Source organism: Cupressus sempervirens, chromosome 10 (genome assembly GCF_028749045.1).
Source record: "Cupressus sempervirens isolate cs-2001-9-10 chromosome 10, ASM2874904v1, whole genome shotgun sequence".
Lineage (NCBI taxonomy): Eukaryota > Viridiplantae > Streptophyta > Pinopsida > Cupressales > Cupressaceae > Cupressus > Cupressus sempervirens.
The window spans coordinates 638,077,074-638,091,265 of NC_143127.1; the positions used below are offsets into that span (position 1 = coordinate 638,077,074).

At 34.7% G+C, this 14,192-nt stretch overlaps 1 protein-coding gene across 2 annotated transcripts in view; it reads right to left on the bottom strand.

The window, feature by feature from the left end:
• LOC149535444 (uncharacterized) overlaps positions 1–8,079 on the bottom strand; it is a 68,773-nt gene extending 60,694 nt beyond the window's left edge. For both annotated transcript variants that reach the window (XM_089803646.1, XM_089803645.1), the window contains exon 1: positions 6,418–8,079. In XM_089803646.1, coding sequence (XP_089659772.1) covers positions 6,418–7,761 — 1,344 coding nt within the window. In that variant the 5' untranslated portion in view covers positions 7,762–8,079. The remainder of the gene's footprint in view (positions 1–6,417) is intronic.
• Positions 8,080–14,192: the final 6,113 nt, after the last annotated feature.

Genomic DNA, 14,192 nt, shown 5'->3' on the forward strand with positions numbered 1-14,192 from the left:
AACAACTGTTAGACTTCTGACACATTTGGTGCAGCTACTAGGATAGTTTTAGGTCAAGAATATCTCCACCCTTTTCCCAAGAAGTCAATAGTTTTAGAAGGTATCTAAAAGGAGCTGGCCCTTTATAATCTAGAGATTGATCTTCACAATAGGAAACCCACACACTTGAAGATCATTCCATGTTTCATGGGATTGTTGAGCACCCAACTTAGCATCTGGCACAATCTCTCATGACAACAGGAACATCACACCATCCAGTTTGAAGTGCTAAGTAGAATTCAGAACTGATAACTAGGTATTGTTAGACTATTGCTGCGTAATGTTTCTTGATGTACTGACAATCAATCTCTTGATAATATTTGAATATTCTTGGGAATAATTCTTGAATGAATTTCTGGAGGTATTGTTGAGTTTATTTTTGTAATTTTGTCTTTGAATCGAATTACAACTTGATGCTTGATTGATTGTTAATTAATTGTGTTCTACTATTCTGAATTTATCTTCTGAGTTGCTGCTCTAAATTGAGGATCTAGATTGCTTCTTCTCAAATCTTTTATTCCTTAGTTTCTGCTCTGATTTATATTCTGAATTAATTGTATTTGATTGTAAACTGATGCCTCCTCAGTTGAATTGATATCCCTTTTTATATATTCCAGTGTGGGGGGTCACACCTCATCATAAGACCCTTTTCCCTTGGAAAGGGTTGCACCTTTTCAAAGCTTGGTGCTGCTTCATTTTTTTATTAATTATATTTGCATGCCATTTGAGAATTGCTGATCCCAAAGGCTTCTTAGCTGACTCCTTTATTGAATTGCTTCCTCCCTTTATTAATTAATTTATTTTGTCTTGTTCAGCCTCCTTCATCCATTAATACTAATGCCTAAACCTAGGTCAGCTCCAAATCATCAACTCAACTTGGGTCAAACCCTTTTTAGCAATGCTAAAAAAAATTGATTTGAGTGCCTAGGAATTATATTATATATGAGCAAGGGCATGACAGTCCACCCTTCCCAAGATTGCTTGTCCTCAACTAAGGATCATGGAGAAAAATATAATGATACTTCCTGAAATGGCAACTTCTTTGCTTTTCAAATTGTGTTGGGTTGTTCTATTATTATCTCAACTAGTGAATTTGATACCAAGGAATTATATTATGTAACCATTATATGCCAAAAACAACATCCATATCTCCTATATTTACCAAATCAAATTCTTTATTTATTGGTGTCTCCCCAAGGTAATGCTTAGTTGCGGAATTCTTCACATGCAAGGGGTGGTAAATCCATCCATCGTGACTACCTTGAAACCTTCAAAATCCTCAGTTTTTAATTTCATTCTTGTTACTAGACTTTCATTAATGAAGTTATGTGTAGTGTTGTTGTCAGCAAGAACAAATACTTTTTAACCTTGTAGAATACCACAATTCTACAAGGGTGATACTATGGTGGCCCTAAAAGCATAGCCAAGGTACTACTTTTGAGCTCTACTCCACCACCTTGTTTTTATTACTATAATGCAATGTTTCTTTAAAGGTCATCTTATTTGCTTTGATAAGTTTCTATATCATGCTTCTGGTCATAAATGTTTTGTTTAGAAACATCATGTAATCTTTTATGAATAAAGCCTTTCACCTCTTTTGTATATATCAATTTATAATATCATGGTATCAAAGTGGATCAAAGGGGTTTTAATAGGTTCAGTGATTTTTTTAAATAAAAATATTTGTTCATGGAAGTCCTTATAATTTCTTGAGAAATTTTTAGAAGTTTTTTGGCTTGCTTTTTTGAAAACAAACCAAACTATCTAAGGGAGAACCATGATTTCTAGAAGTTGTGTTTTTTTGTTATTTTCTTTCTCATCTAAAATTTGCAATTGTAGAAACGAAGTTTTTTGTGAAGCTATATTATCTGCAAATCATGGGTTTTTAAAGCCCACATTTTTGCATTTTTATACCCACATTTCTCAATGTCCGGTTTTACTTATTATTCAAGCCGTGTTTTTGCATTTCAATCTCTGACATGTTCATATTTGTTTTTTCTGCGCCTTTGGAGATTTTTGCGACACATTTTATCCATTCAATGATAGAAGGATTGTTTTTGGCTAACGGGTTCTCAATGTTTTTTTTGTGCCAATGCACAACCTTTTCTGCTACCTATGCCCTTTGTCTTTTGTAACCTACAACTTCATGGCAGTATGTGGATCATGGGTTTTTTATGCCACTCGGAATTCCTCTTTTTCCCTAATCATCTAAAGGTTTCAAGTTACCGTGCATGGGTTTTTTGGAAATTGGTTTCTACGGCTAGGGTTTTCTGATTTCCTCAAAACTAAGACTTGCTATTCCTTCCATGAGAAGATTTTGTTTCGAGATCTTGCTTTTATAAATTTTCCACAAAATATTATTGGGTTTTATAATTTTCATAAAAAAATATTATTCAGTTTTATTATAATTCTTTCCTAAAAAAATACTATTTGATTTTATAATTCTTTCTTTTAAAAAATTGTCAAAGTTTTCTTCAATTTTCTCCTCAAAAAAAGTTTCTAAGTTTTCTATTTTTCCCAATACAATCATGACTAGTATTGCTGGTCTCGAGGTTTTTTTAATTTTTAGAAAAAACTCATTGGATGGTTTGACGATTTTCTCCACAAAAATCATGGTTTCTCGTAGTCTATTTTGGATTGTAATGCTTATCTGCATCAATTTTTGCTGGTATTTTGAACAAAATTGCCATTGTCTTTCTAAAGCAATCAAGGGTTTTACAATTTTCTTCTCAAAATTGTAGTTTCAATTTCATACACTAACTCGGTGCCTCTAGCTACAAGGAGAGAGTTTTGTTTCCCAACATCAAGTTGGAAGTATTGCAGTTATCTTGGTCGTCTCCAAGAGTTCTACAAAATCAAGGAAGGCCTCAATAACAAGTTCTAGTCAGAGAGCCTTCTGGAGAGAAAAGAGCATCCTTTTGTGCATTCGTGACCAAAATAACTGCAAATTATAATCCCTGTAGGATAGTTAGAAGGACGACCAGTAAAGGAGGGTATTAAAATAATGTAATGTGTGTTTAATGGTCATCTTAATTGCTTTAGTAAGATTTTATTTCCTATTTTTGTTCATGAGTGCTTCATTTAGAACCATCCTCTGGTAATCTCTTTTAAATAGAGTTTTTCGTCTCTATTGTATATATCAATTTATACTAAAAAAATTCCATTTGTCTCCTTAGGTTCAAACTATTTCTCAAGTTGTTCATCTTTTATAGCTTCTATGTGGCATAATTGTCCCCTTTTGAAGCATCAATGACTCTACTTCCATGGTTCTCTAATATGGTAACATAAATTCTTCTTTTGAAGCTCTCTCACAAATTCTTCCTCCTTAGTGGATTCAAGAGGCAATGCTTCTGATTGCAAATTATGATTTATCCTATCAAAGGGTTGTTATGTGCTCCCAATTGTATCTTCTTGGTATAGGTCCTCAACTTGGTTGTAACTCCTAACCTTAATGTCTTTTTTATTGCATCTTGTAGGGATGTAGAATCAAGAGCACCCACCAAGGCATAAGGAGTCACTCTTTTAATCCTTCAATAAATAGGTATGTGAGCCTTCCCTCAAAAACACCTAACATAATGACTAAAGTTCTTTGAAATTCTACCCAATAATTTTCTACTAACCCTTGTTGTTTCAATTGTGTTAGTTCTTTGAAGTGTCTTTTGAGGTGTTTTAGGTCAAATCAATCCATGATTTTTTGTGATCATATGTTATATTACAGAACCCTTGAGTATAGTGTCACCAGTCATGTCCAACCCCCTCCAAACATAAGATGGCAAATTTGATGGCATCTTCTTCAGCCATGGGACTTAGAGATAGATATGTATCTGATTTTCGGATCAATGAATGGGCAATGACTTTTCCCAAACCATCAATATTAGGTGGTCGCTTGGCCTATTTGACGGTGTAAACCTCTATTAGGCTGACCCGTTTCTCTTCTAGGGTTACTTCTTGTTCCAACCTCACAATATTCTCTAAATGAAATATTCTTTCTTATTTCAAGGTCAAGCCTTGAGTAAGATTTTGCATACTTGAATAAGTTATTGATTAATGCATTGATTTCTTCTCCTCTCTTGGTCATTCCTCTCTAGGTAAAAAAGAGGGTCTTGTTAACCTAGATCTTGACCCTAGTGGAACAATAATGTCATTTTTTGAACAATTAGAAGTGGCATAACTTCCCCTAGTTTGGTTGGGTCTAAGAGTGCTAATTGTGTTATTCATATTTTGGAGGGTTAGAGATAGTAATTGTCTTCTCATTTTGCTCCATAAAAGTTTGAATTATTCTTTTCTCGTGTTCCATGAAAGCCGTCAACTTACCTCCCAATTGTTCATCCATTTCATTACTTTGAGTAAAGTTAATACTTGTGAGTCGTATTACCAACTTTCATCCACAAGCTGGCAAGAACAAAGCTCAAATACCAATTGCAATGTCCCCTTTTTGGGATATTCTTTAAAATTGTAGAACTCATGCAAGATGTGATGGTTTTCTCCATGATTGCAATCTATATAGCATATATTCATGTCAATACAGCATTGCACAATACCCAAGTTGATCAAATCATGAATTCCCTATAAAAGCCTTGCAAGTCTACTAAGCTAAAATAACCCATCCCTACTCAACAGTGACAAAACCAAGGACCTCATCCCTAATTTGTCCAAGGTAGGAAAAGATCTTGTCCCTCCAAACCCTGGCTCACCTAGCGACCTTGGACCCCATCCCTAGCTTGGGAATCGTAGACCTTATATACAAACCCTAAGCCAAACCTTGGGCGAATGCAGGTCTGTCCCAGCCACATATCAAGCACCAAACCTAACCCAAGGAATTGATGAGATTGAATTGTTGACTCCAACACCATAAGTTTCCCTTTCTTATTGCTTTCAAGGGTTTTGTTGGTCAATGATAAGCAAACAATACAAACTTTTTTATTGAAGTACACTATCATGTAAGTCTAAAGAATTAAAAGTGCTATTGTTTTGTTAGATGCTTGTGGAGAAGGAAAAGAGTTGTATAATGTTGAAATGGTCAATAAATGCTTTCTCTTCTAGAAGCCATAACATTTCCTTACGCTCGAAAATCAGAATCATAATTACAGGTTATATGGTTCTTTCTTGAGTGTAATGAGTGGAAATCAGATAGATGGTTATAAAACATTGCATACTTTCTTGGATGAGAATATGGAGAAATTGGGGTTGTTTTCTCATCCTTGAGATTAAGTTCATGCTAAACTTTAAAAATATAAAGTCAGAGCCATCAATATATGTTTTGTTGTATCATTTTAAATTTTGTAAATATCCTTTTCGCTGAACAGATTTTCAGATTAATACTGAGAGCTGATTTCATGATACATGGGCAGTGCCTTCGTTGTTGTACTTAAAATTCAGCTACCTAACTTTTGCATGTGGAAATTTCTTCCCTTGAGTTAATCTTGACTTCTGAAAATTAGCAGCTGTCTTTCTCCCACTATCACATATGCAGAGGAAGAAATAGTTGGCTGATTTGTGTCTAACTGAACTTTCACCTCTTTCAATCACAGCGAAATGATTTCTAAGGACATTAATGGAAGATGAGGATAGGCATTGATTTGAGAGACAAGGATGAGTACTGCAATGCCATTTCCCAATAAAAATGGGGGATTGGTACCAAGAAATGCCAGAATAATTTAAATCTAATAAACAGATTTAGAGGAAAATCAATTTAAAAAATAATACATACTATGAGAAAACAACTTTAAGGACACAGAATGCATTGAAATTCAAATTTCATTAAGTATGTATACAACGGAGATTAGGGCATGGAGGGTAGCCAATTATGGTTAGGTTGCAGAAAAACAGCCCATTTTTTGCATGTTTTTTGACCTTTTTTTTTCATTTTTTTAAATCTTATATTAAGACATTGCAATTCAACTAAAAAGACAATACAAGAGACGTAGGGGGAACTTCAAATGAAGTTTCCTAGTATTAAGAGACATCTTGGTACTACTCAAGATGCATTTCAGGTCCACATAGAACCATATTTTGCGATATTGACTATTAGTTCACACTTTCCCCCTTCCTTCACGAGATCTGACTTTGAGCCTGATTTTCTTGTGTAGTTTATCCCTCTCATATGCAGTATTTTGCATGCTTGTATCGATGGATAATTATGAGATCAGTATGTCATTTTATATAAAAGAAAAATGTACCATATGCAATATCGTGGTCTGGAGTTTCCTCCAATATAAGTTAACAATTTATCTTTAAGCATATTAATCAGCACTTAACTGTTCCATGTGCACTTCGGGCAATCATAAAGGACAGCCAAAAGAACACATGATCAATTTAAATCAGTAAAGACCATCCAAAAGTATAAACGTGAAAAACCCATGGGAACTTGAAGATCACCTTTTCTGTTTGAAGATTGCCAGGCTGCATTAAATGCTGAGCTTGCTGAAGCTGTTTGTGATTCTGATGCAATGGGGTTGGCCCACGAACCTGAAATGGTAAATTGCCTGCTGAATGTGTGGCGGCCATTCGGTGGATTTCTGCAGTACTTTGACCCACGAAATGTGCAGGAGCAAAAGGAGAGAAAAGGCCAGGGTGCTGACCAGGGGAGAAAGAAGCTGGGTTGAAATGGCCAGCGCGAAGTGTATGGTGTGAAGAAAATTGTTGGTTGGTTACCTGAGCTTGAGTTTGAGGATGTTCAAGAGCTCCAACGCTATTGTTCGATTGAGTATGAGAAGTCTGCGTACTTGGCCCAACTCCATTGCTAAACTGAGTGTTCTTCATATGCATTATAAGATTCCGAGGAGGATGGGGAGGCACTGAACATGATGGCGCACCAACATGAGAGTGTAAATTGGGACTTGAACCCTGTGGTGGCATAGTTTGATGATTGTTAGCTTGCAATGGGGACTCTGAAGCACCGAGAAAAGAATTCTGAAATCCTTGCAAACAAGAAAAAGCTTGCACTAAAGCAGGGTTATGCATGACTGCTGCTGCTGCTGCCATTAGCTGTTGTGACATAATAAATTGCTGTGTTGCAACATCCATGTTGTTGTTAGTTGACATCTGGGGTGGATTGTGCTGGAAATTGGAATGAAAAGGGGGCATTTGCCCCGGCGCAAGAGCTGAATTAGGCATAGGGATACCAAACGAAACCATCTGATTGTTGGGGACTGAGCTCGCAGATGGATTCTGCAGTGAATTGAGCTGCACTTGGCTAGGGAATTGAGGCGAATGACCAGTTCCAAGAGTTGAATCGGGAACTGGAATACCCAAAGCAACAATATGATTGCTGGGGGCATGTTCAGAAGCTGGATTCTGCATTGCGGTCGTAGATGAAACGACGTGGTTACTGGGCCTTGGTTCTGAGATTGGGTTAGACATATTATTGGACTGAAAAAACATGTGAGCATTCGGAAGCGTGCCTGAATTAGGCTGAAGCTGTGAATCTCCACCATTTCCAGTAGGAGAAGGCTGCTGTGGGGTATGATTTGGTAAGCCTAATGCAGCAAAGGGCTCAAAACGGTTGTTAAACCCGTGACCTTGCATCTGCATCTGCTGCAGACGAAATTGCATTTGCATTTGTTGGGCGGAGGGATCAGGGTTTGGGCACACAGGATTGCACTGAACCTGGGTCATACCCTGACCCATAAAACCATGAGGAAAAGGACTTGCAGGCTGCCCCTGCGGAGGAGCTACGGCCGTAGGCATAGACATGTTCTGGTGATTGGATGGTGTTGGCATATTACCAGCAATTCAAATCTTCAATGCAAACAAATAAATGGATAGCTTAAAAAAGGCTGGGAAAGTAAACTCTTACATGAAATTGGATTAATGCCAAAGATTAAGAATTGGCTTTCCCGTTACATTTCTACCAAAAACAATAACATGTAACTTCTGATACTGAAGCTGATAACTTTAAGATGTAGCGGCGCCTCTGGTTTTATCAGCATCTAAACCTCGAGGGTTTAAGGTTTTATAAAGTTTTCGGTAAAGTTAGGTCGAGGCTCTCCGCTTCGAAGGAATCTTTACGCCTTTACTCCCTTTCCCATAAAACACAGTAACAGTAAAGGTTGTCAACTTTCTTTTTTATCAATGCTTAGGTCATTGGTGCTAAAACAGTGAAGGTTGTTTCTGTTTTATCAATGACCACATCATTTATTTATATTATTAGAGAGCATTGGGAAGAGTTAAACACTAGCACTTACACCTGAAGGAGGTGCAAGGGGTAGCGGGAAACAAAGTGCAAGTTTATTTAAAGATGGTTGTATTTTGTGTGTTTAAAATCATGAAGACTCGAGACTCATTGAAAGGATTGAAATCATGCAGGTCATCGATTCTCCTACTTAGAAACCATAGTGACAAATGGATACAAATGAAGGCTGAAGGTTGATTAAGTCAACTATTCAAATGCAAGTGGGAGAAGAGAGTCATTTTGATTGCATGTTATAGTTGGTTTTATTATTTTAGGTTGCTAATAAATAAGTGGTTGTATCCTTAGCCACCCTTAGTTTCAACATATAAATCCCCATGAGAAAGCAAACAAAGTAATGTTTTTACTTCTACAAATCTAGTTTACATGGATTCTTAATGTTTTTGATTAAGTAAAATAGGTTTTTTACAAGGGTTCCTAAAACCCACCAGTAACCAACAAAAAAAAACTGAAAGTTCAAGTCTAGCAACCAAGCAACATAAAAAACAATAGGTCTAACCCGACCAATAGACAAAAGCAAAAACCAAAAGGCCAAAAGCCAAGGAATCGGCAATAACCAGGAGAAACGATCAAGGGAACATGGACTCTTCATGTTGCTTGTTTGATTTTCCTTAAACAATTTCTTTAGCGATGTGGAAACTTGTGTTGTGTCAATCAATGCAAAGTTTGATTAGTTTGAAGGGAAATAACTGAAGAGCTATAAAACTTCATTTTTTAAAACTTTCATCAGATTGCATATAATTATGTGTTGTCTCTACCATGTTGTTGATTCATGCCACTATCCAAACTTTTTTTCTTAACTTATTTCTATTCTGTTAGATTAGAGACAATTTGGTGTGTCTCAATCTGAGCCACTAAGTGAGGAATTCAAGATGATTTTGTAAGGCTTTGACAACTTCTATACATGCAAAAATTTATACCACAATTGTTTTTGGTCCCTATTGAATTCATGGATTCAATTATGTGGAAATTGATATCAAATCGATGGCCAACATGGCTAGTAATACTTTACATTTCAAACAATGAATGGTGATGATCAATCTAATTGTCAACTAAGTCCTTTTTAAGAATAAATTACACTGTTGATGTCTAATTTTTAGCTTACACACTTTCATATGGAAAACAAATGTGGAGCACAAGAATGTACCTGTGTGGGCTTTTGATGCTAGTTTAATGTTGATAGTTCATCATTGGAGGAAAATGCTAATTGAAAGGTGCACATGGTTGGTGTATTGGGCTCTAACAACTAATTTTTCTTTGGATTTGTCATTGATGTGGAAAGTGCTAAAAATACTGACAAATCAGATTCCTTCAATGGTCATCGTTCTCTTTCTGACATTATTAGTCATTGGATTAAAATTTTAGCTTCTCACTCTCATATAGGAAATGCCATCGATGTAACTAAAACTAGCAATCGCACCTTAGTAAGGTGCAATAGGTGTGTCAAAGTGATATTTAAGGTCAATTAGGGAAATAAGGTAGGTGTATCCAAATTATAAACACAACCTTAGATCTAATTGTGGCAAAAATCTACACCATTATCCTAACTCTAACCATGATGATGACTTCTTTAACCATAAATTTAGCTTTGAATCCTACCTTACCACTAACACTAACTGTAATCAAAATTGTAACCATGATTTAACCCCTTATCTTAAGGCTCGTTTGTTAGTGGGAATTCAATTAGAATAGGAGTTGAGAACTGGAATTTATTTTCAATTTTACGTCTGGTCTGCCAAATCATAATTGGAAATTGGAATTCGGCCCCAAAATGAGAATGTGTCAATTCTCCAAAATAGTAATTATTGGAATTGTCATTTCTATTCCCATTTTAACTTTTTCTTATTTGATAATATTTTTCAAGTTCGCCTAATGAGACAAATCTTTCCAAGAAAAGAAGAACAATATTTTCCTATCTTTGTCATAGTGATGCTCGTTCATCCAGACATTGAGCACTAAAACTTTGACATTTGGCCTTCAAAAGGGATCAACCCATAGAGATTCTCGTCTTGATCTACAAATAAAGATCAACCAATGAACGAAAGGAATTCCCATCTTGATTGGCAAACTAACAGAAACAAATGTCTCATGGCTATGGGCTTCAAAAGTTTGGGCTCTTCAATTGATTATGCATTATTTTTCTTCGTCATTGGGATTATCGCCAGTTACTGTACAATATATCAAAAAATTGGCTCATTTGCATTGACAACACAATGTATGTGTGTCTACACATTCTTGAGATTGTTTACTCATGTTGTGAATTGTTGAAAAGAAGGCCACTTTCACTGTGATATAAAAAACTTTGTGTTGTTCTCCCCAAATGATCTATGCCAAACACTTGCAAAATATATAACACCATCACGTATTAAAATTTGGACCCTTTTCATTGGAGTCCAAAGATATTTGACACTATTAAATTTTGACAAACTCAATAATAATCAAATTGTAAGTGCATGACCTCTCACAAGTTCTCGAGATCATCAACAACTCTTTGGAACTAAATTCCATAGGCATCAGAAAAATCTGACCTAAATGCAACAATTTTGAGACACTTGTTATTGAGAGTTTCAAGACAAGCGAGAAGATTTTATACACAACTCTAATTTTAGTTATGTAGAACCAAACAAATCGTGGAATAACAAATCCTATTCCTATTCTCAGTTCCTACTTCCAATTCTTTATTTCAATTCTTATTCTTATTTTCAATTCATATTCATATTTTTGGTTCCTATTTTAAATTCCTATCCCTATTCCTATTGTCATTTCTTATTCCTAATTTCTATTCCCATAGGCAAATGGTGATAGATGATCATTTTATAAGGAGGATATATGGAAGAGATGGGAAATCTGCCACGTTCTTCTTTTCATATCCCTAATTTTCAAAGTCTCTATTATCTTGGCATGACACACATGTCTCTTGTCTCATATCATCTACTGCTTAAATTCCTTTATAGCCACCAACATTACTTTCTCTACAAATGGGCCTTTCAAATCAAATGCCTAAATACAAAATGGAAGAGTTTATTGGGCTTATTTGGTGTAGAGAGCATTCAAACCAAATGACTAAATAAAAAATGCCATTTATTTGGTAGAGACAAGGAGAAAAATTGCCAAGTCTTTTAACATTCTAAAAAGGGAGTGGATGTAATTGCAAGAGAAGGCTTTGTCCATATTTTGTTTGGGACTGCAAGTTTTGTGATTAAATTTTTTGAAATGCATAAGACTCTTTGTGATTTTCTTAGTAGGTTATCATGGAAGCAATGCAAGTCACAACGTATGGATGTTCCTAAAGAAAAAATGTGTCATAATATTTGCAACAAGAGTCTCAAACTTATCATGTTGGTAAGACTATGAACCTTTTGTGCTTTGTGTAAGAAGAGAGACTATAAATCTTTTGCGGTTTGTGAAAATAGTGAGACTTCATTAGAAAGTGTAATGTTAAACCAGGTATCTTTAGTACTAGTTAGTTTATTCAAATGTGTGTGATTATTGTATGTAGATTTAATTGTGTCTGCTTCTTTTACATCAATATTGTTGATTTATCATGAAGATGTAAAATTTGCTCCTTTGGCTCTTACCTTGTACTCACGCTCTTTGATTTCTTACGAAGATGTAAATGTTCTCCTTTGTTTCTTATTTTGCATTCATGTTCTTTGATTTGTCATGAAGATGTAAAATTTTCTCCTTTGGTTCTTATTTTACATTTACGTTCTTTGATTCATCATGAATATGTAAAAGCTTCTCCTTCTATTCTTATTTTATTTTCACATTCTTTGATTCCTAATGGAGATGTCAAATTTTCTCCTTCGGTTCTTATTTTACATTCATGTTCTTTGATTCATCATGAAGATGTAAAATTTTCTCCTTTCGTTGTCAATTCTAACTCTAGTCATAGCATTAGTAGTTAGATACTAGTATAAAATGATCAATATTATTTTATATGAAATTTGACATAATAAATTATAGAACTTTTAAATAGATATTTAAATATTGATATAAGATAATTAAATTCCCCAAATAAGTTGCATAGAAATAATTTTTCAATATAGAAATATTGTAAAACATTTTTTTCCTATTAGTATATTTATTAAAATCTAAAATATGAATATGAATATTTATTAAAGTCTAAAATATGAAAATTTAAATTTAAAAATAAAATTAAAATTAAAAACTACAAATATAAGGGAAAAAATGGAAAATTTGAAATACGTAAATTAAAAAACATTAAATAAAGCAAAAATTAAAGAAGATAAAGCCCAAAAGAAGCTAATTAAATCGTTACATTAGTCGGCATGCATTTTGAGATCCTCACATGCAAGGTTTTCACTAGGTCATATCTGGAATTCCAATGCTGAAGCCATTGTCATTGCATTGCCAGGCTCTTCTCATCCTGTGGTGCTGCATTGAGGAGATGTCCACCTTGATCTGGTTTGAGTCACCATAAATATGTTTTGTTGAACACTCTGCCAAACACACAAACTTGCGCGACATTCTTCCATTCGGACATCTGAACAGTCATCTCCATCCAGCTCGAGCTCCTCCACAAGGCGACTTGGGTGACTTACATTTCACAGTGAGTTGGAGACATTTCAATCATTACCATTCAAATCTGTGAGCTGGCTGGCACTGTGGTTTTTATCTTCCCAGTCATAGTCAACATTCCTCGTAGATCAAAGTTTATGTAGCATTGGCATTATAAAAATCCACACTGCTTGCCTCCCGCCATGCATCGGGTTCCTTGTGAGATCTGCTCAATCACTCCACGCGACAGAGCCCTGAGATCTGCACACCCAAAAAAAAATTGCTCTATGACATTGGCGATATGATTGACGAGATGATGATGATGTCAGTAAAATGCAATGACAACTTATGCTACTACTTGAGGTGATCGTGTGAAAAAGCAAGCAGATGCTTCTGATTGTTCTGATTGTCTTGCAAGCCACAAAAATTGATTATGGACCATCTATGCAGGAATATAATAGCATTGCTACAGTTATAGGAAAAAATTACTAACACATCAAAACTCAACAAATAGACGGTAAGGCTGGAGTAGTACTGGGATGGGTGACCTTTCGGGAAGTCCCGGTGCTTCACCCCTGTGAGCATCACCTAGATTCAATGAGTGCTAAGTGTTCCATTTATTCTCATGAGAGATGGATTCATGTTGGATCACTACTTGTGAAACATGGGTCAATGAGTTTGACCCAAAAATCACACAGTTAAACCCTAATAGCAATATCACAAATAGACGGTCGTCAACAAAGAGATTTTCCTCCAAACCACTTCCTGAAAATAACTAGTTGTTTCAAAATATCGGATAGGTTTGAAGTGAGATGTCCACCTATAATAGCCTATCGGCTAATTAAGACTATCCATCATTTAATCCTCCTATTTTTGAAGCATTTTATAACTCTTATAATATTAAGAGTCAGATCCAAAAGAGGTGCAATGTTTTAGTCGATATTTAATATTATATTATATTGTATTGTATATTTTTATAAATTTTGATTTTATTGTAAATTAAATATGATTATAGTCTATTAGTATAGATATCTTAAATAAATTTATCTAAAGAAATGTCAATAGATATTCACTACAAAATTATTAAAATTTAATTTACTACACCCAAAATTGTTCATATTTACTTTAGCTCCTCTATTTTTTCCACTAACTTATGCTTTTGATTCTAATTTCTATAATAATAAAAATTGATGCTTTATATCTTCAAATATTATAATTTTAACAAATATTTTATGTAGTGTTTATTAAATTATTTTTTATTTATAACAAAATTAAAAATTTTGATATGTAGATGGTTGTCAAATTTAACCTAGAAAGATAAAAGTTAACATTAACACACTCACAACATCCCACTCCACTATTTATACCATTGTAGAACATCTATCGACATTAATTAATGAATTAGTAATCTTGCTACTAGATATATTTTTCTTAAACATAA